General features: G+C 42.9%; 1 protein-coding gene across 1 annotated transcript in view; it reads left to right on the top strand.

Annotated features, from left to right (window-relative positions):
• Nucleotides 1-27,500, top strand: part of tle2b (TLE family member 2, transcriptional corepressor b) — a 74,397-nt gene that overhangs the window by 39,011 nt on the left and 7,886 nt on the right. Inside the window, exons 5-17 of the mRNA XM_035647513.2 lie at nucleotides 7,336-7,398; nucleotides 9,048-9,122; nucleotides 11,858-12,038; nucleotides 13,250-13,266; nucleotides 15,905-16,045; nucleotides 18,081-18,134; nucleotides 22,762-22,929; nucleotides 23,225-23,375; nucleotides 24,261-24,430; nucleotides 24,645-24,721; nucleotides 25,727-25,976; nucleotides 26,229-26,476; nucleotides 26,979-27,126. Of these exons, the coding sequence (XP_035503406.1) occupies nucleotides 7,336-7,398; nucleotides 9,048-9,122; nucleotides 11,858-12,038; nucleotides 13,250-13,266; nucleotides 15,905-16,045; nucleotides 18,081-18,134; nucleotides 22,762-22,929; nucleotides 23,225-23,375; nucleotides 24,261-24,430; nucleotides 24,645-24,721; nucleotides 25,727-25,976; nucleotides 26,229-26,476; nucleotides 26,979-27,126 (1,743 nt within the window). The remainder of the gene's footprint in view (nucleotides 1-7,335; nucleotides 7,399-9,047; nucleotides 9,123-11,857; nucleotides 12,039-13,249; nucleotides 13,267-15,904; nucleotides 16,046-18,080; nucleotides 18,135-22,761; nucleotides 22,930-23,224; nucleotides 23,376-24,260; nucleotides 24,431-24,644; nucleotides 24,722-25,726; nucleotides 25,977-26,228; nucleotides 26,477-26,978; nucleotides 27,127-27,500) is intronic.

Raw genomic sequence — 27,500 nt, 5'->3', positions numbered from 1 at the left:
TATCCAAACTCTCTATGAACTACTCAGTATAGAGTGAACGGTTATTTTATCATCAAATATCGGCCCCATAGCGTCAATATACCACATTTTTTCAAGACGATTTTTTAAAAACTTGGCTGATGGCTACAGCAGAAGCAGCCGTGCACTCTCTAGCGGCGATACCCGCAGGCGATGAATCCAGATCAGCAGCAAAGGGAGGAGGACGGAGGAGATGACCGATAGTGACTGATGTTTCCGTGAAGAACCAGATAAGGTGCACTGTATTGATGAGATAAGATAAATATAACATTATATGGCTGCACCCAGAACCTCTACTGCCTCACCGCTGCAACCTCAACAACCCTGCATTCACACACAGCACGTGAACACAACATGCGAATAATCAGGTGGAGCCCTGGATGCAAGGGGCCATGCAAATAGGCACTGTAAATGCAAACTGCTGTTTTGGAGTGGTGAAGAAGAAGTCAATTTCCGGTACTGTAGCGTTAGCCAGAGCTAGTGAAAATGTCAGCAATTTGTCTATATTTATTATATTTCATGCTGGAAATTGTCTTTTTTAGGGTGAAACTACTTTTAAGACGTGGAATGGGATCGGTACATACATTTGCATACTCGTCGATAACCGAGCCAGCATTTTTCGTCAGTATCAAATTAACATCTCTATGCAAACGTCTATATTTGTTTATTTATCGGAAGTCATATTGTTATCGCAGTGTTGACCATCTCGAGCAGGCTTATCTAAACAACCTGATTGATTAACTAATCATTTTAACTCTAACTGAATGTTTATTATGTCGGAAATAAGAAATTAGTTAACAAGGGAGTGACACAGAAGAAGCACTGTCACACGAGATTGTACAAAATTTCACACAGATATTTTACATTTGTAGATGTACATTTGACGGCTTTTACCCAGGAAAACTTTGAGGGCAACGATTGAATGACATACTTTTTCAGAATTTCCAACCTTATGAGCAACCAGTCATGGGAAGTGACTTTTTTTTGTCATAGTGAGTAGACAGACGCCTATCACACACACACGCACGCACCAACGCACACGCACACATGGGGACACACAACAGAGCTTCCCCCCATGAAGCTGGCTCACTCAAACATAGTGGGCCTCGGAGGCTGGCACAGCTGGCAGCGCCTGAGCACACTGGGCACCGTCTCCCTCCTCCCGGGCCAATCTCAGCCCACGCGCATCACATTCAAATTCACCAAGCTTTATTGGCAAGATGAACGCGGTCACTGTTGCCCGCCCTCATGCCGGGAGACCAAATACAATGCGGATCTTTCACAGGGAAGTGGCTTCCCCGTTGCTCCGGTTCAGGTTCACTTTGGTGTCAGGAGGAGTGAAATGTGCAGGGAAAGCATGAGCTTGTTTTCTGTCAATTCATCTCGCCGTTTGAGTCTGCATCTCTGGTCCTCGTTAGAAGGCATTAAATATGAGCGTCCATATATCACTTTTCACCTCTCGTAGGCCTGCCAGCAGGATGCAGTTACACAGCGCAGGACGCCTTGTCATTCCAAGCATTTGAAAGAAAACAGCTGGGGGGCAGATCCTCTTCTGTTAAGACCCCCTCCCTCTAAAACAATCTTTGTCTTTATCAGAACAATCCGACGCTGGCTCGATATTTGAGGAAAATTCCACATGTGGTTTTAACATCTTACTTTGGTCACTTACTTTGTGAGCCTGTGTTTTTATAGTGTGATTTATAGTATTATTATTATTTTTTTATGTCTTGTTTTTTTTAGTTGTGTACCCACCTTCTCACACACCTATCTCGTCTGTCTCTGTGTCATTTTCTACATTTCCTTTTGGCCTTCACCGAACAGGCAGGAATGTGTTGCCGTTTAGCTGTGGGTTAAACATGTGGGCGGAGAGAGAGAGAGCAGTTGCAAAGTAAGTGCGGGAGAATGATTTTCTTTTTTTCCCAGTCAAGAAAAGTAGAGTATTATGCCTCTTGTGCAAAGCACAACTCTTGTCTCACTGCACTGCATTCTAGTCCACTGAGCTGAGCGTTGGCACCGCCACCTCTCTATTTCGGTCTGATTGACAGCTGAATGCAGGTGCACAATGTTGGGTCAAGGAGAGAAATTAATATTGCAGTGACACCAAACATGACTTTTAATTTTGTACCTCTAATCAGCATGATAATAAATTCTGTCAAAGTTTTTTTCTTTGTGTTATTGCGCCGTTTGTGGTTGACCAGTTATAGTAGAAATTGTCAAACTCAAAGAGCCCAGAAAAAGTCAGTTTTTTTTTTGTCAGCACAGACTTCAAACTGCTCTAACTCACCAGAATTAATTCATATCCATTCACTCACTGTTTTGGTGCACACATAAACATGCACACAGGCTGTGCTTCTTGTTACTTGTTGGAATCTACAGAGCACAGCTTTTAATGGGATTATTCTATCTATCCTCAGTTGTAGATGCTTTAAATTGTTTCCAAATGCATAGGGACATAATTTTAGACTGTATTCATACAGAATCTAAAATGTGTTTTTTCCATGATAATATACTCTAAACAACTGTTATTTACCTGTTGTAATTTTTCTGTAAATCAAAAGGAAAGGAGTCAACATTTCTTACCTTTTTAATTTGATGGAAAAAGAAGGAGGAGCTGAGATCCAAACATGTTTTAAAACTGAGCAACATAAAATGAACACACCCGTTCAGCTCTGTAGCTATACAGTACAAGGGAAGTACAAGTTGCAGAGATCTATTTGCTTTCTGGGATTCACTCATTCAAAATTCACTCAACATAGAAACTATGTAAACATTGCATTGGGGTAGTTATTGCCGTTATGCAGATACAGTGTGTGTGCCCGCGTGTGTGTTATTGTGTGTGTGTGTGTGTGTTTGTGTCTCAGGTTGTATAATTATGCAGATCAGGCACTATGATCATATAAATATTTTGTCAGTTGAGATTATCGTCCTGTCAGTGATCTGATGAGATAACAGGCCAGTCACTGTGTGTGTGTGTGTGTGTGTGTGTGTTTGTTCGTTCCCAATTTCCCTCCCCTTATCTTTTTGTCTGTGTTTTTGAGCATAATTTGGTGATTTTGTTGCTCTTCTGTTCTGTACTTCCTTCTCTCTACCTCACATCTACATTTTATCTCTGTATCACTGTTTCACGTGTAGCCTCTCTCTCTTTCTCTGCTTCTCTCTGTCCCTATGCCAACTGGCAGCAAATCTGCCCTCAAGTGTTTATTGACCAGCCCCCTCTCTTCCTTTGTATCTATCCATCCATTCATCTCTCCATCCGTCCATCCCTCCATCCGGCCAGTCTTTGCCAGTACTCCTTTGTGGCTGTGCCTTGGCAGGGCTGTAAAACGAGACTGTGCTGTGTCGTTTCTGACACCTGGTCCGGCTTGGACCACTTCAGCTCGGCTCACTTTCACTCTGTTGTAAAACACACTGGCTGCTGTGCAGCCAGAACGCAGACTTGGTGGGATGTTGCTGTGTTGCAGACCTATCAGCGACATTATGCATTTATAAAGCATGTACAATAGGATTCTATGGTTCGTCTTGCATCGAAGGTAGAGTAAATGATTTTGGAGAATTGCTGGAGAAGTCCCTTGATATTTGAACAGCTTCAACGCTCCTCCAGAAGCCCGACCCCCAAATCCATGCACCCACATCTGTCGAGGCTGAATATAAAGAAAAAGAAAAAAGGAGCATGAGACGTCTTTCTGTCCTCACATGATTTTTTTGCACTTTTTGAGTAGTATCTTCATGGTTGAATGCACTTATTGTTTTTCACTTTGGACAAAAGCGTCAGTTAAATGAACGTAATTTAATTGAATCTACAGCTTTTGCCGTCTGAGCATGAACGCACAAGCTCAAAAGCCTCCGTAGGTGATTGGCTGTAATAGTGATGTGCTGTTTTGGTAGAACAGTTTTCTTTGTTTCCCAAATACAGAGCCAGGGCTGTGTATGAAAACCAAACCAGATTTTTTTTTTCAGTGCACACACAGAACAGACAGCTAGTGGACTCAGATATTAGCAGGATTTGACAAAATGTGTATTAGATTACAATCATTAACCTCTATTTGATATTTTTTGTAAATAACAACTAATCAATAGAGTTAACATTCAACGTTGCAGCTGCAGGCAGGTTTGATGGTGACGTCCATCACAGGTTTCCATTGTACCTTCCTACACAGTGTCATTAGCAGCCAAAAGCCCAATAACATACAAAACGCAGAAGTGGAAGCAAATCCATAACAATTCTTTAGACGCAACATTGTTGCACGTTTGTGTTAGCAGCTAAAATCACATACTTAATGAGCCAATGTCATAATGCTAATTCATTGCTTGAAGATCCATTAATCAATTAACTTGGCAATCCAGCGCTTTGTGAAGTGACATCATTTGTCCTCCGTTGGAACATAGAATAGAGCTTATCGGTGTTAAATCTCAACTAAAGGCCTATTTTTGCTCCGGCTGCTTTAAATGAATCCATGTTTTTGAGCAAATAGTCTCTTTTCTTTGTACGGTTTGATTCATCTACTTTTGTTTATGTCTGTTCAGTTTATTTGTGGAGCTTTCGCTCAAAGTCATGGCCGCCTTAGAAACAGTCAATGAAAGCAGCTTCACATAGCGACCATGTCCCAGTGCTGTCAGATTGTTTTTTTATTGGCCGAAAACTGAGCCAGGTCATCTAAATGGATCTGTGGCCTGAGGACAACCTGTTGTGCAGTTGGAGTATATCTGCTGTAGATGTAGAGATACAACTGAGGGGAGAGCAATTGATATGCAAGGAAATCAGAAAAGGAATTGTCTACACAGTTGTTTCCCAGGAATCACGTATTTTCCATTGAAGGTCAGTGGTCATTGATGGTGAGCCTAACATTTTTTCCATGTTTTTTCAATTTCACAAGTTGCTGACCATGTACAGACAGTCAACTGATCCTGTACCAGGGTTGGGCAATTAGTTGATTCAATTATTACCAGATTGCAAAAGAACTTTTCCCAGTTCCAGGTCTTGAATTTCAGGTTAATTCAAAGAGGGAAACAGATCTATCTGTGAAAGGAGCCTGTTCAGACAAGTTTGTACCAAACCATTTCAACGCACTGCATTCGGTCAATCAGCTTTCTTTGTAACTACCACAAATCAATGTTAACAGCCTGCCAGACAATGTGTGGGGCTGCAGCTCCATCAGCACTTTCAAAACCAACTTAGAAAGCTGCTCCGCTGCGACCTCACTGAGTTTAATATTCTGCCTCTTGATCTCCATTACGTGCCTTTATTTGACGGGCATATATGACGTGCTGCTGCTGTGTAGTTTTGTATTGTGTGTCTTGTGTTTTTCTTCTTGTATTATTTTGAACACTGTTTCAACTCTGTGCTATTTGTCAGTGTTGTTTTCTTTGCTCTGATCTACCAAGGGACCAGGCAGGTGACTGAGTTTGGAGCATCAAATGATGAGATGTTTGAGCTGTACACTGTTTCTTTTAAATAAATAAAATGCAAAAAAAAAGAGTAAGGCTACTTGTTAACAGGACCAACATGGCCAACTATATGCACCAACGTTTACAGACTGCCGCAAAATACTCAGCTCTATAATCGCGGTGGTTGTATCAGATTACGCGACTAATATATATAATATTGAGAAATTGGAGCCACCAGCCATTTACCTAACTTGCCTCGTGAATATCTTCACCAGTTGTCAAGAATGACACCGTATGGACTTCATGCGGGCGACCTAATAGAACAGATTTCATAAAAGCAAAATAAAATTGTCAAGCAGACTGACGAAAACACGTTGAACACATAAACAGGACAACAGCACAACAATCTGTTTTCAATTATAAAACCATGCTTCTCTCTCTCACACTTACTTCCTGTTCTGTGGTCAACACACACACACACACACACACACACACACACACACGTACACGTATGAGCTGATGAGGCTGTGTTTGCCCTTGGAACAGTGCTGTGTGTCTGATGATATAGTATATAAAGTCATGATGAGACTGGCTGTAACTGACAGGTTGGCTGATTGTCTGTGTGTGTGTGTGTGTGTGTGTGTGTGTGTGTGTGTGTGTGTGTGTGTGTGTGTGTGTGTGTGTGTGTGTGTGTGTGTGTGTGTGTGTGTGTGTGTGTGTGTGTGTGTGTGTGTGTGTGTGTGTGTGTGTGTGTGTGTGTGTGTGTGTGTGTGTGTGTTGGTGCAATCTGACCTGTCAGTCATTGCACTGCCCTTCATTGCCTCTTCTGCTTGTCTTTCTCCCATCTTCTCCAGTATACTCAAGTGCCAGGAACATGTGTTAGTGAGGACAGAGGGTTACAGAGAGGAAGAAAGGGAGAAAGCGAGATTGGCAAAGGGAGGAAAAACTGAAAGAAATGAAAAGAAGTGTGCCCGTGGTAATGTGTTTCAGCAAAGTAACAAAAAAAAACTCTAGAAAGCGACTGATGTTCGGGGAAGAAAAAGGCCTGCTGAGGGAAAAGAGGTAGGATAAATTAAAACCGAGAGAAAGAGAATAATGTAGAAAAATAGAGAGATGGGAGGAAATGAGACAAAGCGAGCGAGGGAGGGGAGGGAGGTGAGGGAGAGGATGAATAGGGTAATAATGGCTCAGTGTGAGAGCTGTTGTAGAAAAAGAGCGAGCGGCTGAGTGAAGAAGAGAACAAAATGAGGCTGAGGGCACTCAGACAGATAGAATTAGACACACCGCAGAGGTTCTGTGTGTGTGTGTGACAGGGAGAGAGAGTGTGTTCTTATGTCTTTGTGTGGTCGTGTGTGCTTGTGTTGTGCGTGCAGGCAGCCGTAATCTTTGGCTGGTTACTAGATTTGCCGTGTGTGTGTGTGGATGGATTTGGAGAAACCTGAGAGCAGGATGTTATTCACCATTTCCGGTCCCAACATAAAGCATTGTTTCTACAGATTTTACAAGTTTGGAAATGGACAAAGGTAATGGCACTGAGCAGCTGAGTGTGACAGGTGGAGAGAGAGAGAGAAATTCTCTGGGGTATATCCTGCTCTTTGTGAACGTGAGTCTGTTTGTCCATGTGTTTTGTGGACGACTGAAGCGATAAAAACGTGCGAAGCCGAGCAAAATGAAAGTGTGATGGTGCTAAAAGTTCAGAGGACCACTGGGGCTCTGATGCTGCCTCAATCCTCCCACCTCTGATGCCGTCCCACATTTGTCTTCTTTCGGTCTCATTGAGTCGTCACTGACGAAAGCCGTCGCTCATTAAGAATGTGTTTTAATGCAGCGGAGGTCTAATGTGCTGTAAAGGTGCGTCATACGCTCTGTGTTCGTTGTGTACTTTGTTATCTTACAGCACGCTCTCTCTCTCTCCTTCCGTCTCCATCGCAGGCAGAGATTGTCAAGCGTCTCAGCGCCATCTGTGCTCAGATCATCCCTTTCCTCTCTCAAGAGGTGAGTGTCACAACTGCCAGACACACTTACATACGCACACAAAACCTGCACACACGTATTCAGGAGAGGGCCTTTCACACATCAGCCTTTAATCTTATTTTCTTTTGCATTCAGAGTAATAAATAAATCTGAGTATATCAAACATAACAGAGCATGTTAAAGGGAGAAAATGAACAATTCTGAATCAAGTCTGAAACAGAAACTCCATGTGTAGTGTTGTCATGTTTTTATTTCAACTTTATGGTCAGTTTTTTGGCTGCACTTTGTGGTGCTATTACTTCTAATTTACCTCAGAGACTTTGTCAATTGATGCAGATCTTTTGAATTTTAAGAGATTCTGCACATTAACAACAACAAGGCTCATTAGCTGTCAGTATTTTCCACTGTCTGCTGCTTCAGTGGGCCTCTCATCCCAATTATTGCAAGTCAGTCACGCTCTATGTTTAAAGAGCAAATCGATCAACAGATCTGTTGATAGCTTGTCGACCCTCCAATTTCACTGAATATATCTTCATTTAACAAAGCATCTGCCTATATATAAATAAAAGCTAACATGTAAGTGAAATATCCATAATGAGCTAAAAAGGGCACCGTTCCATTTTTTTTTTTTGCACAATGTTGGCACAGTTTATGACACAAGCCAAATGTGAGAGCACAAAGGTATCAGATTGAGAGAATTATTTATGTCTTGTGCAATCAGGTTAATAAATAGATGTATGTATTATGGCAGTAAAACAAACTACTGTATGTCGGATATCATAACAAAGGCCCTCAGACTATGACAGTAATAAATTAAATTGTTTTCAGAACATTTAGAATTATTAGAAAATTTGAATAATTTAAATTGAATCTAGCCTCTCCTTAAAATGACTTTGTGGCCTCTTTTTATTCAACACTTTTAATTTACATCTGCTTAATAAAATCTAAATAAGTAAGAGGAGCAGGATTATGGACATGAAATATATTTATGCGATTGTTGCTCTGGTTGTGGGCAGAGGAGAAAACAGATTAAATGAGAGGGAACGCTTACATTGAGCCATATTATTCCACTGTGTATGCGTGCATATGCATACGCCTGTGTTCTGTCGCGAGTATGTGTGTGTGTGTGTGTGTGTGTGCAAGTGTGTAGATGTAGAACAAATCTGCAGACACACTTCTTTCTGTCTGTGAATGTGAGTGTGCACTGATGAGTGTGCTCCCTGGAGACAGGAAGTGTCAGAGCTCTGTCAGTTTGATCAATATTGATAGTGTGCAACAGTGCCGTGCATGCACGCGCACTGTTGCACACGGGCATATTTGCGTTTGTGTGACTGACTACATTGGGATTTTGTGTAAACAAAACTGAGACATGAGTGTGGTTATACGTACTGTACAGTGTGGACTTCTGCTTGTGTGACTCTAATATCTGTGTTTGTTATGTTGTTTATGTGTATCCATGGTTACCAGATCCAGACATTATATTTATACACACTGTACAAGAGGAGTTTGGGTGTTTTAATGATTTTTCTCAAGTTTTTGTTCATTTCACGGTTCCTGCTGCGTGATTACTGACTCACTCACTGCGTGTGTGCGTGTGTGCGTGCGTGCGTGCGTGCGTGCGTGCGTGCCTGTGTGCCTGCGTGCGCGTGTGTGTGTGTGTGTGTGTTTAGCATCAGCAACAGGTGGTCCAAGCAGTGGAGAGAGCCAAGCAGGTCACCATGGCAGAACTCAATGCCATTATCGGGGTGAGTCACCTTCATTCGTCATGACAACACAGAAACGCACACACCCACACACACATTAAATGAGCCTGTTCCAACCAGCCTAACACTAGTTACTATCATTTCATCACTAGTATATAAATACGTTGATCAGAAACATTGATTATCAAATAGGTGAGGCACTAATGCTGGCAGACTTTGATAGCATGATGGGACTCAACATGGCTAATGGACGATTTCAAAGTATTGTTTATAGTTTTTGGTCTTTGGATGATGTTTTTTTTTTATGTATCCTTGTTTTAGGTATTCATGTTCACCGAGTGAGCCAACCTGTTAAAATTTAGTTTAGATATTAATGATTTCATCCTGAGTGTGGGATTTGCTCGGAGCAACAATTTAAAGCGCTCCCTGCTGTTGGTAGAAGAAATTAGTAACTTCAAATACACAGAAATATACTTAAGTTATATAATGTCATTTTGGTGCAGCCAACTTCCTGAATAATATGGGTTGGGCTTAAACACGGTAGTTCTGGTCAATCTCTTATGTTGGGGCTCTCTTCTCATAAATGTTTGAAAATGAAGCAGAAATCTGTGATTGTTATCAGACTGATTCTAATGAAGCTTGTCAGAGCCCAGGTCACATGACTGACAACGATGTTACAGATTAATTACATCTTGATACGGTATGGTAAAAAATTCCAGGAACTAGTATCCTATCTGTTCCTGGAATTTTACCTAAGTAACCAGCGATACCTTTTTTTCTGTACTTTAATCTCTCTGTACTGTTCTGTTATGGACTTGTTGTTGTCACTACTGCAGTCCTTGCATTGTGGTGACTGTAATACCAAGAAAAAATCTTAAAAAACAACCAAACTTACTCATTAATTATCGGAAAGTGGTTATAAAATAGTCAATGCCTCAGCTGGCTGCAGACGTGCTAATGTTAGCTGCAGCTGCTTCAACAGGACACACATGTTGACCTCTGCCAGCTTTGCATTTCACATTGCAAATGTTGCAGAAAGTTTAACCACTAATCTGGAGTGTAGAATCACGTTAGTCTCGCGCTCTCTCTCGCTTTTTTTCCTCAACGCTATGTTTTCTCTCTCATCCAGTTGATTTCTGTTCAATAAAATGTGAATCGTTACTTTGTCGTACCAATGTAGTTCCCTTACTTTTTTTTTTAGTTTTTCCCTGTACTCTAGTGTTTTATATTAGTTATTTGTGTATGTAAAAGGTCTGCAAAGTTAAAAAGCTGAAAGTCCGCAGTAAAGGGAGCTCCTCTCCCAACAAAAATCACTGCTCCTGAAGCTAACTGCATTAGGCGCGCCCCCAAACAAGGCCAGGTGAAGCGAGAGCAGAGGCTGACACCTGCGCAAGAGGAGCTTGACCAATTGCAATAGAGTGGGCCAGCTGTTCCAATCAAGAGCAGAGGGAGGGAGGGGCCTTAAAGAGAATCTAAAACCGAGCGTTTCAGAGAGAGGCTGAAAGAGGAGCTTCAGGAATGGACAGTATGAGGAAACTGATACTGTGTACTGAACATTAGAGCATGTAAACCTTTTCAAGTAATAACCCAAATTAAAATTAGGTACCTGAATATGAGCATAATATGTCTCCTTTAGAAGTAGAGAGTTCAGTACCCAACCCTACACACATACATACACACATTCAGACACCACACAGTGATGCTCCTGAGCGGCGTAGTAGAGGGGGCTTTCCAGAGCTTGTCAGAGCAATGATCACATTACTGTCTACTTAAAGCCCTTTGTTCCTCCCTGCACTACAAACACTGCTGTCACTAATGCATGTGTGTGTGTGTGTGTGTGTGCGTGTGCGTGTGCGCGCGCGTGTTTCTAACCCACCTAAACACAGACACTGCTATTACTAAGGTGTGTGTGTCTCTAACACACCAGCTTGACAAAACAACACACAGAAAACACATCGTAATGCTCCCCTCAGGATAATAGCCTTTCTTTATCTGTAGCAGCTTCTTTGCTCTCCTCTCTCTCTCTCTCTCTCTCTCTCTGTCTATCCTCATCTATTTCTTTTCACTCTTTCTCTTCTCCTTTCCCCCCTCTGTGTTTTCATTTTCTGTCTGGATTTGCTCACCCTCCTCCTTTGGAAACCTTTTATCATTTTCCACCTCTTTTTGTGTCCCTGTCCTTATTTCTCCTCTCCCATTGATGTCTTATCTTTGGCTCTTGGTGCTCCGCACTTTCTTTCCTTCTTCCTGCTCTCATTTGCCCTCTCTCTCTCAATTTTCTTTCTCCTGTTCATCTAATACTTCTTCACTTACCGCTGCTTCCACCATGGTTTCCCTCTGTTCCTCCCCATCGTTTACTCTCTGACTCATACATTTTCCTTCCATCTCTTCTACTCTCTCTCTCTCTGTGCTCTCCCTTGACCTCTTTTTTCCCCATGCCTTTCCTTCTTAATAAATCCCATTCATCGCTTCACATTTTTTACCCGCCCCACTTCTTTCCATCTCCACTTCCGTTACTTTGCCTGTGTATCCTGAGCATTTCAAAAATCTCTTTCCCATCCTATCTATCTATCTATCTATCTATCACTGTTGAGCTCTCTATGTTGATATGTTGACCTTTCCTTCTTGAATCCCCTTTGTTCTTTTTTTTATTTTCTACAACTCATTTTCTATCACTCTCTTCTTTTACCTGCTATTTTCTAACCACCCACCCCCCTTGTACGACACCATCCCTCCCCGACCCCCTCCCTCCCCTCTCCTTCCTTTCCCTGTGGCCACAGCAGCAGCAGCTCCAACACCTGTCTCACCATGCGCCTGGCATCCCCCTGACGCCTCACCCATCAGGCCTGTCCCTCGGTGCGGGGGGCTCAGGGCTCCTGGCGCTGACCGGTGCTCTCGGCGTCTCAGCCCACCTTGCGTCCAAAGATGAGCGCAACCACCTTGACCCTGAACATCTTCGAGGTAAAGTACCGTGGACTTCTAATCCTTCATTTTGTTCCTTATTGCAAGATGTAATGTTCTGGCACGGTACATTTCAGTAATGGGAAGAAATCCCCTGACACTTAATATATTGTGCTATGTAATGTGATCAATTCATGTTATTGGAGAAACCGTCTGACAGCACGATCTGACGAGGGCAGTACAAATGTTCTTAGTTATTACAGAGGTTTTGGCTTTAAAAGGCGCCGCACAATTAATTCCATCATTGAACATTTTGAGAAGATGTTCAGGAAGTTAAATATGAGTGAAGTAGATTATCAAACTCTGGGAAATGATTTATAATGAAACCAAAAGATATCACTCATTCAAAAAGGATTTTTTTCCCCCTTCTTAAAAAGTTTGTTTTACTGCATGTAAATGTGTCCATTTGTATGATTATTCCAGTTGGATTAATTTCAAACTAAACTTGGCACAAAGCAGCGCTCACAGAAGTTCAGAAAAGATTTAAGATCAGAGAAATGCAGAGATATGCTGTAGATCACTTGTGGCAGGCAGCTTTTTTGTAATTTGTACAGAAACTCACCTTATGGACTCAATTTGAACTTCCTTCCTAAGATTGCTGTCATAATATGGACAGACGTACTCATGGTGCTCGTGCAAATACGGGAGAAACTCTTTCTCCCATTGAACTTCCACTCACCCCGATGGAATATCTTATCTTTGCGCTCTGTTTCAGGCATTGAGCCAGGAGAGACTTTCTCATGAATAAACCGAAAGCTAGAAAGGAAACAAAAAAGAGGGAATGAATGGGAGGAGAGAGATAGAGAGATCAATGTGTTCATATCGGCGTGTTAAGCATCTGTGTGAGAGCTTATGCATGTCTGCAGCTGTGTGTGTGCGTGTGTTTCTGTTCCTACATACCAGATGAAGAATGAGTGAAAGATAGTGAGCGTTGAAAGAGGCAGCAGGGGAAGACAGCAAGCTTTGTCTGGTCGGGGAACAGAAAGAGGAAAAGATAGAGAGGGGAGAGGAGACTGGAATCAAGCACAATAGTGCGTCTGTATCTTTATTAGAGAAGAGCAGTTGTAGTTCAGTCCAGCCTTGGCAGACGAGGGGAATGTTATTATTATCAGGACTGACGTCAAACTTTCTTTCTTTTCCCCTTTCTCTCTTTCTCTCTCTCTCTCTGTCTCTCTCTCTTTCTTTCCTTCCCTTCCTCTGTCCCATCCCAGAGGGAGCACCCAGCAGGGTGAGTAGCTCTGAATGTGTGTACATTGATATAAGTGTTGTGTACTCCCTGTGTGTGTGTGTGTGTGTGTGTGACAGTGATAAACTGAGGGAAATTGAGACGCACTGTAAAATGGCCTCTAAAAAAAGGCTGTGCATTGCTGGAGCTCCGCCAGGAGTAGCACAGCTCCAACACCGGCACAATAGCTGCTCGGCACCATCAACCTTGAGCCTCTCAAGGTTTTTTCCACATCGCTCTTAACATCTGATCTCGCAGCACTTCCCCTGTTATCTGGAAGAAAGTACAAACTGAGTTAATGGATGAACAGGCGTTTGTTTATCAGCACAACGGATGTTCTCGTAATCTACAAGATTTACAGAACAAACACAAGGATTAAAACCCAGTTAATGTCAGATGCTGCAAAACTCCCCAGTTAGTGTCTGTAGAAAACCCCCCAACTCTGTCTCGAAATAAGAAATGTAAAGTCTTCATATAAGATATAAACAAGAGCACAAGATCCTATATGAGGTCAAACAGCACAAATGTTTCCTAGCAGATAATGCCACTGAAGACCAACTTGAAGGAACAGAACCTGTTCTTTCTGCATAGTCCATGACTGTGAGTGACTGAATGTAGTGTGATCTGTTGTAGATTAGTATTGTTTTAGTGCTGCCACTTCAAAGACTGAAAAATATCTGACCTCTTTCTCTTATTCCATTTTGCCATAATGCCAATACAAATAAAGTCAATACAAAGATGCAAATAGATGCGCAATTCACTTCGCCACTTGCACCGGGTGACGCGAATAATGCAACGACGTGAAATTCGTGTCATTTGCTTCACTAGCTGAAGTTGAAATATTTGAACTAGAATGAAAGATTCACGTGACACGAAGTCGCGAAAGCATATTCGCATTGACATTCTCCCGATATCACTGACATCCGCTTCAGAAAAAGAACGGGCAAACGATCGCTGGTTGATCCTGCGGCCAAACTTGTGAAACTTCCCTTCGCATTTAGACTTTACGCACCATAATACTGCTCCATGTGTCTCGCCAGGTACAAGACAGGAATAAACTTGTTTTCCTTCTGCTGAAGAGATTGATTTAGCTGGTGCACAATAATACTGACCGTTTGAAGTTTGAATTCAATAGTCCTTTAATCAGGTGTAAAGGTGAGATGTGAAAAGCTGGTGTTTGAGGTTTCCGTAGCTGAGGGTTTTTAAAAAAAAAAGAGAGAAAAAGATCAAATCCATCCAGAGACAAACTGAGTAAAAAGGCAACAAGCACTGAGACATGAAATGAAGAAGAGTTCATCTCGCCTCTCAGGTTTTTGCACATATTTCGTGTCTCTGTAGTTAAAAGTCCCTGATAATCACCAGGAGAATTAATGCAGTGCACATGGGCTGATTGACATTCAGTGGACATCTAAGGCTCGTCCTATTCTCTCTGACTGCAGATTGTTCTGCTTTACTGAAGCCGTGTGACCACTCAGTTGTTGAACTGGCTGTAATGTACAGCTGCCAATCATCGGTGGAACTGTGGATGACCGGGGGGGTTGGAATTGGAAAAGGAAGAAGAGACATACTAAAGAGGAAGAACAGGGAGGTAAAGGTTGTTGAAACAAATATCAGCAAGTCTTTGTCGGAGCTTTTATTGTAAAATTAAAATGATTTAAGAGCGCTACTGACTTAACTTTCCCTCCCTCTCTATCCGCAATGAAACCCTTAGCATAATTTAATTGCCAAACACAATGCTTACTGTTAAGCACCAGGAAAAAAAATAATAGTTTTCTCATGAGCAGAGGTTTGTGCTGAACTTAGTCAAGCATTACAGTGTTTGAGAAGAGAGAGATGCATATCAATTGGCATTTGTTGGAGAGCCCCACACTAGTAACACATGTCGGAATTTTAAATGGGGGGGGACAGTGAGAGGAAGTCAGGAGAAGCGAGGAGGAGGAGAGGAAGAAAGAGAGGGGAAGTTTGTTGAGCTGCACTGAGGTCCATTGTGTGGTTTCTCCTCTCCTCTGTCAGCGCTCATCCTGTCGGCCCTGTGGGCTCCTTCCTGTGTGACTCACTGCTGTGTTAAACCCTCACTGCTCCCGTCGTCCCCACATGGGGACAGAGAATGACGAGTGGCCCTCGCTGAACCTCTGGCCCCTGCCCCGACGCACGGACAGCACAATGATTTGATCGGCTTTTCCGAGTCCGGAGCGCCAGGCCAGGCTGTATTGTAAAAATGCCTGCACAGCTTTATTGCCTAATAATGAGAATCATATTTTACATGAGGACCGGTGTGTCGAGGGGAGAGAGCACTAATTAGCTTTAAAGTCTGTCCTTTGTGCTTCTGTGGCTACGTCTTAACCTGTGCTTACGTCTGCTGTAATTACTGTTGTGTGTGTGTGTGTGTGTGTGTGTGTGTGTGTGTGTGTGTGTGTGTGTGTGTGTGTGGTGTGTGGTGTGTGTGTGTGTGTGTGTTGATGTGTGGGATTCTGCCCAGTTACTTGTCCTTGTCTCTATCTGAGCATGTGCCTACAGAGTGATTGTAGGTGTGTTTTTTTGTGTCAAACTTGCATCTCAAATTTTCATTGCCTGCCTTTGCTGTGATAACTTTAGAGCTGTGTGTTCATTTTTTTCTGTTTGTGTCCCTGTCTTTCTCCAGAGTAAGTCAGTGTCATCAACCGACAGTCAGCCCCCCGAGGAGCGACAGGGCCCATCAGGAGGCTACTCCTCCTCACAGGGAGGAGCCGAGGCCAAGAGGAGGCGCTGTGATGACAAAGAGTCTCTCCCACCACACTCCTATGTACGTGAAATAAACTGAGCCTTTGGCTACGTCCGCATGATCGCATTTCCATTTTAAAACGCATCACTGCCGCGGTGCTCACACCTGCCATACGCCGGAGTTTCAGAGCTCGTGAAGCGGAGACGTTTGGAAACGCTGCTGGACGTATTTTAGTTTGATAACCCCGGGGCTGCATCATATGTATAGATGGGCAGAAGTGGAGAGGCTTGGAAATTATTTTCCATTTGCTTTCTGATTGTTTCTTACCGTATCAGTCAGGACTCGACTACCAGCTGTGAATGCAAAACATTCTTATTTAGGCAGTAGTTCCATATCGTCATATGTCTAAGAGAAAAAAAAATCATTATTGTTTCTTGTCCATAGTATTTTTTGGTAGCAAAGTAGCCAAATGCAGAGTAGAATAATCTGCTTGATGTTAACACCAGTACCCACACATACCCAGTGTACGTGAATGATCAAGTTATATACGTTTTCAGCAGGGGATTAATACTGAAACAGAGCAAAAACGCTTGTGTGGACAGAAATCGTTTCGGTTTTAAAAGGCTGTTTTGAAATGAAAACGCATTAATATGGATGCTGCCTTAAAGGATGCCTGTGAGGGAACTGAGTCAATGCAGCAGCACACCTAGAATACAGCAGTAGAATTAAGCATAAAGATGACAAATGAACAATAAACATTGTAACATGCATCACGCAATTCAAATTAAAAGCTGTTAGTACATTTTTCATATGTATGTGTGCATAATTCTTACAAATCAGTTCACTCAGAGTCACATGTACACACTAAAGACGTAAGAGACGTTTGTGTGTGTGTGATATTGCCTATGACATTATAGGCCACATTGGGGTTGGAGCCCTGCGGCCAATCAGAGTCTTGTTTGGTTTGGATGGGTGCGATGGGGAAAAGAAGGGAGCCAGAGGCTATGTAATGCCAGAAGAGAGACGGCCAAGGCAGATAGCTGTAATGAATTAGATGGCTGTGTGTTCCCAGTCTGGAGGATTGATTGACACCGGGAGTCTGTCTGTGCAAGACGGCCTCCAGCTAAATCAGTTTGGCATCAGCAACAGTCCAAATCACAGCACAGATAGTTTTCACTTTGGAAATGTTTCCCCTCTCCTTCTGTCTGTCGAGCGACGTTACAGCTCCCATTCCTCTCTGTTTGCCTTCAGCTCCTATACATTGTGCTGTCTCTTCATCACTGTCTCTCAGTTACCCTGCTTTTCCCTCTCACTCTTGATCTTCTCCCCGTCTTATTTTCATTTTTTATTCCATTTCCTCAGTTATAAATGTCCTCTCCTTCCCCTTCCCATTCCTCTCCCACTGTCTGTGTCTGTGTTTCTGTTCTAGGAATAGGCCGTAGACCTAACCCTGTTCTGGCTCAGTATAATTAGGTCCTGATGTCACTCCACACTGATGTCAATAGGAATATCAGGCCATGATCACATCAAAGCGCTGTTGCCATGGTGACTAAGTGCCATCGCTCGTTTTCACCCCAGAAAAAAAGAGAGAGATGGAGAGAAATGGCGAGACGAAGAGAAAAAAAAAAGTGCCGTGGATGGAGAAATTGTGTGTGTGTGTGTGTGTGTGTGTGTGTGTGTGTGTGTGTGTGTGTGTGTGTGTGTGTGTGTGTGTGTGTGTGTGTGTGTGTGTGTGTGTGTGTGTGTGTGTGTGTGTGTGTGTGTGTGTGTGTGTGTGTGTGTGTGTGTGTGTGTGCGTGCGTGCGTGCGTGCGTGCGTGCGTGCGCGCGCGAGAGAGATTGAAATAGTTCTCTTATTATGAGTTAGATGTGTGATGTACAGTGCCTCTGTTAAAGTTGCATGGTGCACAGACCGTGGTAGGAAGCAAAGAGCAGTGAGTGATATTGATATTTTGACCGGCTGTGTGCACTTTCTGTGTCTGTGTGTGTTTTTCTGTGTACACATTCAAAATGACGCCTGTCTGTTTGGGTAATACAAAGAGAACAGACAGCTTTTCTTATGTCAATGAATAATGAGAAATCTATTTGACCCTTCTTCTGTCTTCTATGCTTCTCAGGACAGTGATGGAGACAAAAGTGAAGACAATCTTGTGGTGGACGTCTCCAATGAGGTAAGTTCCCTGTGTATCATTTCAATGATTTTGGATGTCCTTGTAATTAAAGTGGCTGAAATCACTAGTTTTTATATTAACAATGGATCACACTCATACATGTATGTGGAATGAGTCGCTCATCGTGATGAACCCACAGAATAATCATCCGTCTCTGCCCTACCCTCAGCTCTACGAAGCATTTCAGCAGCTACAGCTGTTCAAACCAAACAGCAGACAGAGTTAGCAACTTGCTAACGAATACTGTGCAGCATTTAGCATCTAAAGATGCTCAGTAGTTGGTGAAGACCAAATATATTCGAGAGTGAATAATTGAGCTGTCTTCATCAAATGGCCAGAAACACGACTTCAGATTGAAGCTAATGTTGCTCCGTATCTGCTGCATGTGTAAATAAGTATCTTGCTTACACAGCGTAGAGGTGTATTTTGTTAATATCTTTATCTCAGATTATTTATTTATTTTAAAGAACAAAATGGATCATTTCTAAAGCTTATTGGTATGTATGTGGCCATGACAGTTCTACGATTTCTTAGAAAGCAAAGCTGATTAAAACAAATGACTGTGCATCACACGCACAGGCTGTTGGTCGACTGAAATTCTTCCTTAAACAAAACTAGCAAATTAGTTATAATCTGTCAATCTACATGACATGAAATAAAAGCTGTTTGTTGTTGGTCAGATTTTGTGATAATATTGGTTTCCCACAGTCAACTAAGTGGAGTTACTATCTCTCAAATCGTTGCCTTATGGTGACGTTTATTAACGGGCCAGTCTCCCAGAAACTTCATACACTGCTGAAAACAGAAGTTAGAAATCTCACAGAAAGAAATTTCTCCATTATAAAACCTGTTTTTCGGACCTCTTCAAAATATTCCACCTTCACTACCCGTGTTTGCTCATAACTTCCACTATGGAAAGTATGTAACTCCCTCGCAGTACTCCGACCTCACTCTCTCTATCCCACATCGCCTCACAGAGCTGTACATCTTGTTACAAAAGATATCTTTGATTTTTCTAATGAAGTTACAAGTAGCCTTTATCCAACAGAAGTTCTCAGACTACTGTGCTGCAGCCCACAAATGAATTAAGCATGAATCCAATGTTGGGAGGGCCAGTGCTGCTTGCGGGAATAACTATAAATGTACTTGGCACAGCTTGGAACCACCCTCTGTCCTCTGGATAACCCCGGCTGTCTATAGTTCAATTTCACATTGTGTGTGTTTGCAAGTGTCTGAAGTTTTTTAATTGAATTTGGTTTCATTTTACGTCACAACTATATTTCTTTTCAGTTTCCTTGGTTATTTTTTGGATGAGATTTTCTCTCTTTATGTCATCTTTTCCCCTTTGTATTTTGATATTGCGCACAAAAGAAGAAGCAGTCTATTGTATGATTTGGAAACTGGTGCAAAAGTAGAAAAAAATTTAATTTTCAGTGTATTTTAGAGAGAATGTATATGCCTGTGTTTGAACATACATGCAGGCTTGTGTATGTGTGTACAAGCCATATAACTCTGTTTGAGTAGATGGTCAGTTTCATGTAGTTTTAGACATAAGGATTAGGACATAGTGTTACTATTCACATGACGCTGCTTCAGTGCACAAGTGAGAGTGAGTGTCGGAGGAATTAATATGTTTTTACCTCACCAACAGACGGTAGACTTCATTTCATAAACTTATAATTGATTCTTTATCTATGTTAAATTTGCAGGCAGTGATTATTATTTCATTTCATTCATTTACATTCCAACAGTCCTGGAATTATCATATTCTAATTATTGCATTATTCATATGACGTACCAGTTATTTTTCAAGATTAACCCTTTGGTCAATGAAATGTCAGAAAATAGTGTTGTGTTGGGAGAAAAAAAACATGGTCTACCCAAAAGTATCGATTTAAAAAAATATATTTTTACTTCAAAGGCCAAGAACAACACCAAAGTTTCTCATTTGAGAGGCTGGGGCTCAATCGTCTCAGCTCTACCCTCATCCAAACACACAACTTTATTCTAGTTTTTGTTTAGCTTGCTTTTCTTAATATCGTTCACCTACAGTGACCTTGGTTTGTTTGTGTGTGCATGTGTGCAGTTTGAGTGGGTCCGTGTGATGTGACATGAGTCAGCAGGTAAGTAGCTGCTTCAGCTTTGTGCTGCAGTTCCCTTGTAAAGAGGAAAGAGCTGCTATGTAAGCTCATTATCAGCCGCCACTGTTTGTGTTCTGTTGTGAACTGTCTGAACAAACCAGGTCTCAACTGGCATATGACAATATCTCTTATCTACCGCGAAACATTGTGATGGACGATTCATTTTAATCGAGGTGGTGTGTTCCATGTATAGAAATAAAAAGCAAAATGAAAAAAGAATTATCCACGACATATTCATAGATAATTAGTATTTAAGTATTTTAGTATTCATAAATGACACTTTTTTTAAATATGAAAATACTTGTATTTGAAAGTACTTTGTGTTTTGCTGAATATCCACTTTAGGTGTTCACCATTTAAGTGGCATGATATCCTTGTACGACAACAGAGTGGCATCCTGTTTGACTTTTTCTCAGTAGTGTCTTAAAAGCCATGGAGAGAACTTTGGCCCGACCATCGTAACACACTTTTTCTTTACATTTGCTTCACTTCTTTTCTTCTTTTTATGTCCTGAAGAAGATAAAAATCAGGGACGTTTTGTCACAGATGACTTTGAGCCAACGTTACGCTGAAATTTCCATCCAGACAGCACATGTTGCATCACCTGATTGCAGTGTGTTAATTTGCTGAATGAAAATGAATCAGGCTGTGTTTGAAAAACAGCACCAGCATTTGACCTTTTCTTCTGTCAAATGTAAACTTGTGATTCCTTTACAATGGACATTAATGGCTTCTGCGATAAATTGTGCTCAACCTCAGTCCCGACACGCATTCATAAATACTTGGTCCACACCTAACTTGTCTCATCTACCTGATCTGTGTATAGTTTTGTTCTCTTTCCAAGCCTCTGTACTTCCATCTTTCCACCTCTTCCCTCTGTCCTCCCTTCCCCTATTATATAACTGTAGACTGTTTAATTTACAGTAATATATGCAAAGCTGTTTATGCCCCTGGAATATTTTAGTTTTTTAAATTCTTCACGCATAGAGCAAAATACAGTATGTTTTATCTAAGCCCTCTGTATTTTGATATTACACACAACAGCGGAACTGGTCTCCTGTGTGATTTGGAAACTGGTACAAAAGCAGAAAGGGAAGAAAAAAATTTGACTTGTGGGTAATAGCAGAAAAAGGGGAGGGATGCTCTCTGGTGAATTATGTGTGTGTGTGTCTGTGTGTGCGTGCGTGCGCGCATGTGTATCAGTGTGTTTCAAAGAGAATGTACATGCACTTGAACATATGTGCAAGCGAGTGCGTGTGTTTGTCTACATTACTTTAACCGTGAGTGTGTGTGTGTGTTTGTTTGTACGTGATATTTAACTGGGAATGTGTGTGTGGTTGTATACGTGGATAGTCTTGTGTGTGTGTGTGTGTGTGTGTGTGTGTGTGAGAGAGTGTGTGAGTATGTGAGAGTGTGTGTGTGTGTGTGTGTGTAGACGTGCCATTTAAATCGGAATGTGTCCGGTTGTTTGAGGCCGTGGATAGTCTTTTTTGTGTGTGCGTGTGTGCGTGCGTGCGCGCGCGCGCGCGTGTTATCACTTAATGTCTGTGCCGAGCCCTGTGACTCAGTCAGAAGTGCTTACTCCAGCACTCTGTTCTGGGGGAGGCAGCTCTGGCTCAGCAGTGGAAGCTGTGGCTCCAGTGATAAAAGCAGCTGTAACAGCAACATTATCTCCAGCTCCACACGCAGCTGTACCAGCTACAGTGACACTGTTTCATATGATTTTCCCCGAGGTCAGAGCTACGAGTCCTGTTTCACAATGCAGCCTGTGACACTAGAGGTTATTTTGTATTTATCAAGTAAGAGTCTGCACTATTTTCCTATAAATACGTGTATTTTCAAACTCGATAACCAGCAGCCATTACCTCACCAAGTTATCAAATCTCTTACACATGCTGGCACACAGGAAAAGTTGTTTCTGTTTCTCAACAGCATTTTTTAGCTTAAATAGAAGAGATTAAAGACAGACAGCTACATTGGTCTGTGTGTGTGGTTCTTCGGGTAATTAAAGCTGGAGGTTTATCAATCACCAACACACTAGATGTTGTAATATTTCCGGGAAGGATTTTGCAACTTTGGAAAGTTATCAAGGTGTCAATCATTTAATCTCTTGTTGCAATCGATTGGATTTGAAAGCGAAGTGCCACTGTGTGTGTGTGTGTGTGTGTGTGTGTGTCGGTGTGTGTCGGTGTGTGTCGGTGTGTGTGTGTGTGTGGTGCAGTGCACACCAGGGTAAAACTGCTTATCATCTAAAAATGTCAATAAAATCAAATAACTGCAGAATGCAGTTTTATGGATGTGGGCCACGTCTCTAAGGATAAAACATCAAAGTGATGAAATGCTGTAAAATGGAATTCTGATAGACAGGAATTCAGCGCCTTGAGGGCCAGGACTCAAATTGATCCACAGAAATAGTCGAAGCATTGTGTGACCTTCAGAGGCCGAACTGGGCAGAACTTAAAATCCCTTTTGTCTTTGTCCTTCAGGAGCCCAACTCTCCTGCAGGCAGCCCTCCTCACTCCCCACATGGGAATGGGTTAGATCGGGCTCCCACTCTAAGGAAAGAGCTCCCGGGCTCCTCGAGCACAGGAGAGGCCCCCTCCACCCCGAACCCCCGCAGCCCCACCCCAGGCAAGGGCAAGGACCCTGCACAGGTAAGACAGACAGATAGAAACTTGCTGCTCTCTGCTGACTGGGATTTTCCGTCATGCTGACGTGAGTTTGTTACTTTTATGTTTTTTTAATTATTACCATTTGGTTGACTGTGTCCCATTCCTGTTACACATGATGCCATCACGTATGGTGTTTCAGTGGCAATAAAATCTGTACAGATAGATAGTTGCAATAGCGTCGGTGCCACTGAGATTACATGTTTATCTTTTCATTGAGATTTGTTAGTTAGCACTGTATAATAAAGTTTTGCCAAATGTTTTTGGGACTTCTCTGCAGATGGATAAGTCCCAGTCTCCGTTGTCTAAGTCTGGTACCCCGTCCCCGTCCCACCGTGAGGCCCTTACCCCCGGAGCCCCAGGAGCTCCTGGTCCCAGCACCTCCTGCCTTCGTCTGGTCAGCAAAGCAGCAACCAGCGCAGACCCACTCGGTGAGACAGTTTACACAAGCAAGAGGACATTTTAACACTAAAACATGGTTCTGATGTTGGTACCCTTGATGTCGCAGCTTGTTAATAACAGGCCGTCACCACATGAATATAGTACCTGGTAATTCTAACTGCCTTTATTTGTAGGCAGTTTCTTAGAAAGTTATTTGGATCAAGTATTCTATGTCAAATTGTCACTCAGTAAATTCGTATTACTCATGACTTAAAATCTACTGTCTGGGGTGGCCTCAGAGCAAAATGGTGAGATTGCACATCTCAGTGCCGCAAAAGTCATTCCCCTGCTCTTTCCCCAGATTTCCTGTCTGTCTACACAGTATCTGTCAAATAAAGGCTTAAAACGAACAAAGATTAATTAAAAATGACTTTCAAATCTGGCGTCCAGAGCAGAGTAAAACAACTTTTTTGATGTACGCCTGACCAGTTACACCAAATAGCTCCCTGATTTTGACCTGTCTTATACGTTTTGTGGGATTTTTATAACCTCTTGACGCTTGGTTTGTCCATTTCCTACATTTTTTTTACCGGGACATGACTGGCTTTATTGTGTAATGTCACTGTTTTATCTTGATTTGATTGTAGAAGAGTCAGAACCATAAGAAACGGAGTGAGATCTCCTGACTCTAACTTTGCTCTCTTGAGCAAGGCGTCTAACCGCTATCTGCTCCTGAAATCTGCTGTTGTACTTGACAGCTCCTCCATGTTTTGTTTTGTGAATAAACAGATGTAGTTCAAGAGCAGAGAAGTTTTTATCCGTTCTTCTCAGCCCCCCTGTGACCTTGTTTGTGCTTGTGTATTGTACTGTCTGTATTGTCCCCCCTCTTTCTCTCCATCCTTCATTCCCTCCTTCCGCTTTCCCTCCCTCCCTAGCTCTCCGCAGTCCCATGTCTGTGCCCCCCGGTTCATACCCGGCTCATTTTGGCGTGGTGTCCCACGCAGGACTGAATGGGGAGCTGGCGAGCCCAGGAGGCTTTGGCGGGGCTCTAACTCTCTCCCCACAAATCAGTGCAGCGGCCAGCGCCTACTCCCGAAGCCCCATGGTGAGTAAAGGCCAGGTGAATCTTCCCTGTCGAAGGTTTGATTTCATGTTCAGTGTCTAACCTTCTCACTGTCATAGCACCGCCTCAAAACTAGATGAATGCGCCGCACTGTTTTCAAGTTTCAACACACCTTTGTTATATTCTCGCTCCTCTGTTTTAAGTCTGCTTTGTAGTCAAGATACTAATTGTGTCCCCGCTCGTTTGTTCCCCCAAGGTGGCTTATGACTCTCGATCTCACCTGAGAGCACCGGGGCTGTCCTCCTCTCTGCCGGGCTCCTCTGGCGGAAAGCCGTGAGTTTTTACCTCTATAGCGCACACACACACATATACACAGATAAAGTTCCAGTATGCATACAACATGAATAAAGAATCACTATCGTGTAAAATTCCAACGTTTGAAAATCACTATTGAAATGTGTTTCTCTTTGTATTACTGCCGCTTGTGAGACCCACTATTCTTTAAATACAAAGTAAAACACGCACTTTCTCACTCCATTCAATTCTGAAATGAACCGTTGATGTGTATTTACTTGGTGAGGATACTTGGTGTGTTCCCCAGTTGCTCAGGGCAGTTAAACAGTTCATTTATTCTCCTGTTTATAGTGATTAAGATAGAAATATGTGAAAGTTGAGGAGACTGATAATTTAAGGCTGAGAAAATAGTTAGAAATTGATGATTACACACGCTTTAATCAAAACTAGCTCAGTGATGATCTGAATCCCAATGAGTGCTTTTTATTGACCCAGGACTTTTCAATGTTCCACACTAAGTGTAACACTTGAAAGCCCTGAATAACGGAGGTGTTGCAGTCCAGAGCCCATTCTCCAACACACTTTTTATCATTTGTTGCAGAGAAGCAAAAACATTTTTGCGGTGCTAATTGGAAATCCCGAACCAGCCACCTTGACTTCCAACCGCTACAGTATTGATCAGCCATTAGCAATGTCACCCAGACACTTCCCTGAAATACAATCTGCCATTATGAGTTCCCGCCCGTGGCTACACTGGGACAAGTCATTTCCAGAATTCAAGGCCATTATGATTTCGTCATACTTCACAACGTGTACATTTGAGATGTGTGGTTTTTGAGTGATGTGTTGTTTTTTTACTTCTATTTGCTCTCACCTTTATTGATTAATTGATACTTTGTCCTACCTGTCTTGAGACAATTTCTCTTGTACTTCAAGCTCATTCCCTTACCTATCAGTTCAACCTCAGTTTATTTTTAGCCTCAGCTTTATAGATCTGAAGTATTGATTTTTTTCCCTCTTCTCTCTCACGTCTCCTCTCTCCAGCGCCTACTCGTTCCATGTGAGCGCAGACGGCCAGATGCAGCCGGTGCCCTTTCCCCCCGACGCCTTGCTGGGCCCGGGAATCCCTCGTCACGCCCGTCAGATCCACACCCTGAACCACGGAGAGGTGGTGTGCGCCGTCACCATCAGCACCTCGACGCGCCACGTCTACACTGGAGGAAAGGGTTGCGTCAAGGTGTGGGACATCAGCCAGCCGGGCAGCAAGAGCCCCATGGCCCAGCTGGACTGTCTGGTGAGACACGAGGTTATTGACACCCACAAATCAGCCAGACAAACATATATGCAGAGTTTATTCACTAAACTCAATTCAGTTAAGAGAATCTAGTCAATTTTGACAAATGACATCATCAAAATGTCCACATTAGTTCCCGTAATGTCCCTGATTGTTTCATCATCCGTCCCATGAGGCCTCATACACAGTTTTTTTGTCCAGTGCACTTACCACAGCTATGATCTAACTGGCTTTATGATCTTGTCCAATCAGAACAGGGACAACTACATCCGCTCCTGTAAAATCCTCCCCGACGGGCGAACCCTGATCGTCGGCGGGGAGGCCAGCACGCTGTCAATCTGGGATTTGGCCACACCCACTCCCCGCATCAAGGCGGAGCTGACGTCATCCGCACCCGCCTGCTACGCTTTGGCCATCTCCCCTGACAACAAGGTCTGCTTCTCGTGCTGCAGCGACGGCAACATCGTCGTCTGGGACCTTCACAACCAGACGCTGGTCAGGTGAGAGAGGAGAGAGAGAGAGAGAGAGAGAGGAGAGGACAGTGGAAGGAGAAAGAGAACATTTAAATTTTGGTGTCTTACCTACACAAATAGACTGTTGTCAGGAGAGACTAGAGAGGGGAGAGGATGTGGAAACACTTCAGGAGAAGACAAAAGAGGAAAGTCAATAAAATATGGAAGAAGAAAGAGTTTGTGTGTGTGTGTGTCTGACTGCAGGGTCAGGTAAGAAGCGGGGGGGTGAGCTAGCCGAAGGGGATATGGATGTGATAAAACAGTCAGATTTTGGCAAGGTAGGACTAAAAGAAAGAAGGAGAAGGGAAGGGAATATTTTGGTAAGACAGAGGGGAGTCAGATGTGGGTGGTGTGAGGGCGATAGGGGCCACGGGGAGGGAAGGATAAAAATGTATTTGGTCTGACAACTCCAAGAGAAAAAGAGGTATGTGTGTGTGCAGGTGTGCGTATTCATCTCTGAACCTCTTATGTGTCTCTTCCCCCCCCGCAGGCAGTTCCAGGGCCACACGGACGGAGCGAGCTGCATCGACATCTCCAACGACGGCACCAAGCTGTGGACGGGAGGACTGGACAACACGGTCCGCTGCTGGGACCTCCGGGAGGGACGGCAGCTCCAGCAGCATGACTTCACCTCACAGGTACACACACACACACACACACACACACACACACACACACGCACACGGTCTCTCTCACTCACTCTTCGGTGACACTACAGAGCTATAGCGTTGACCACAGTTGTCAGATGAATTTCGATCCACCGTGTAATGACTTTCTCTCTCTCGCTTACTGTCTCTCTCCACCTACCACTTTTCCTCCCTCCCTCATTATTCCCTCTCATTCATTCCCAATATCTCTCTGTTTATTAATTCATTCTTTATTTCTCGCTCTTTTGTATCTCGATCTGTCCTTGTTCGTTTTTTTTTACTTTCCACTATCTTTCCTCTTTCTTTTTCTCTCACTCGTCATCTTTATCCCTTTTCCTTGATATCCTACATTCCCTCATTCCTAC

Source organism: Scophthalmus maximus, chromosome 13 (genome assembly GCF_022379125.1).
Source record: "Scophthalmus maximus strain ysfricsl-2021 chromosome 13, ASM2237912v1, whole genome shotgun sequence".
Lineage (NCBI taxonomy): Eukaryota > Metazoa > Chordata > Actinopteri > Pleuronectiformes > Scophthalmidae > Scophthalmus > Scophthalmus maximus.
This window is presented reverse-complemented; position numbering and strand designations above follow the sequence as displayed.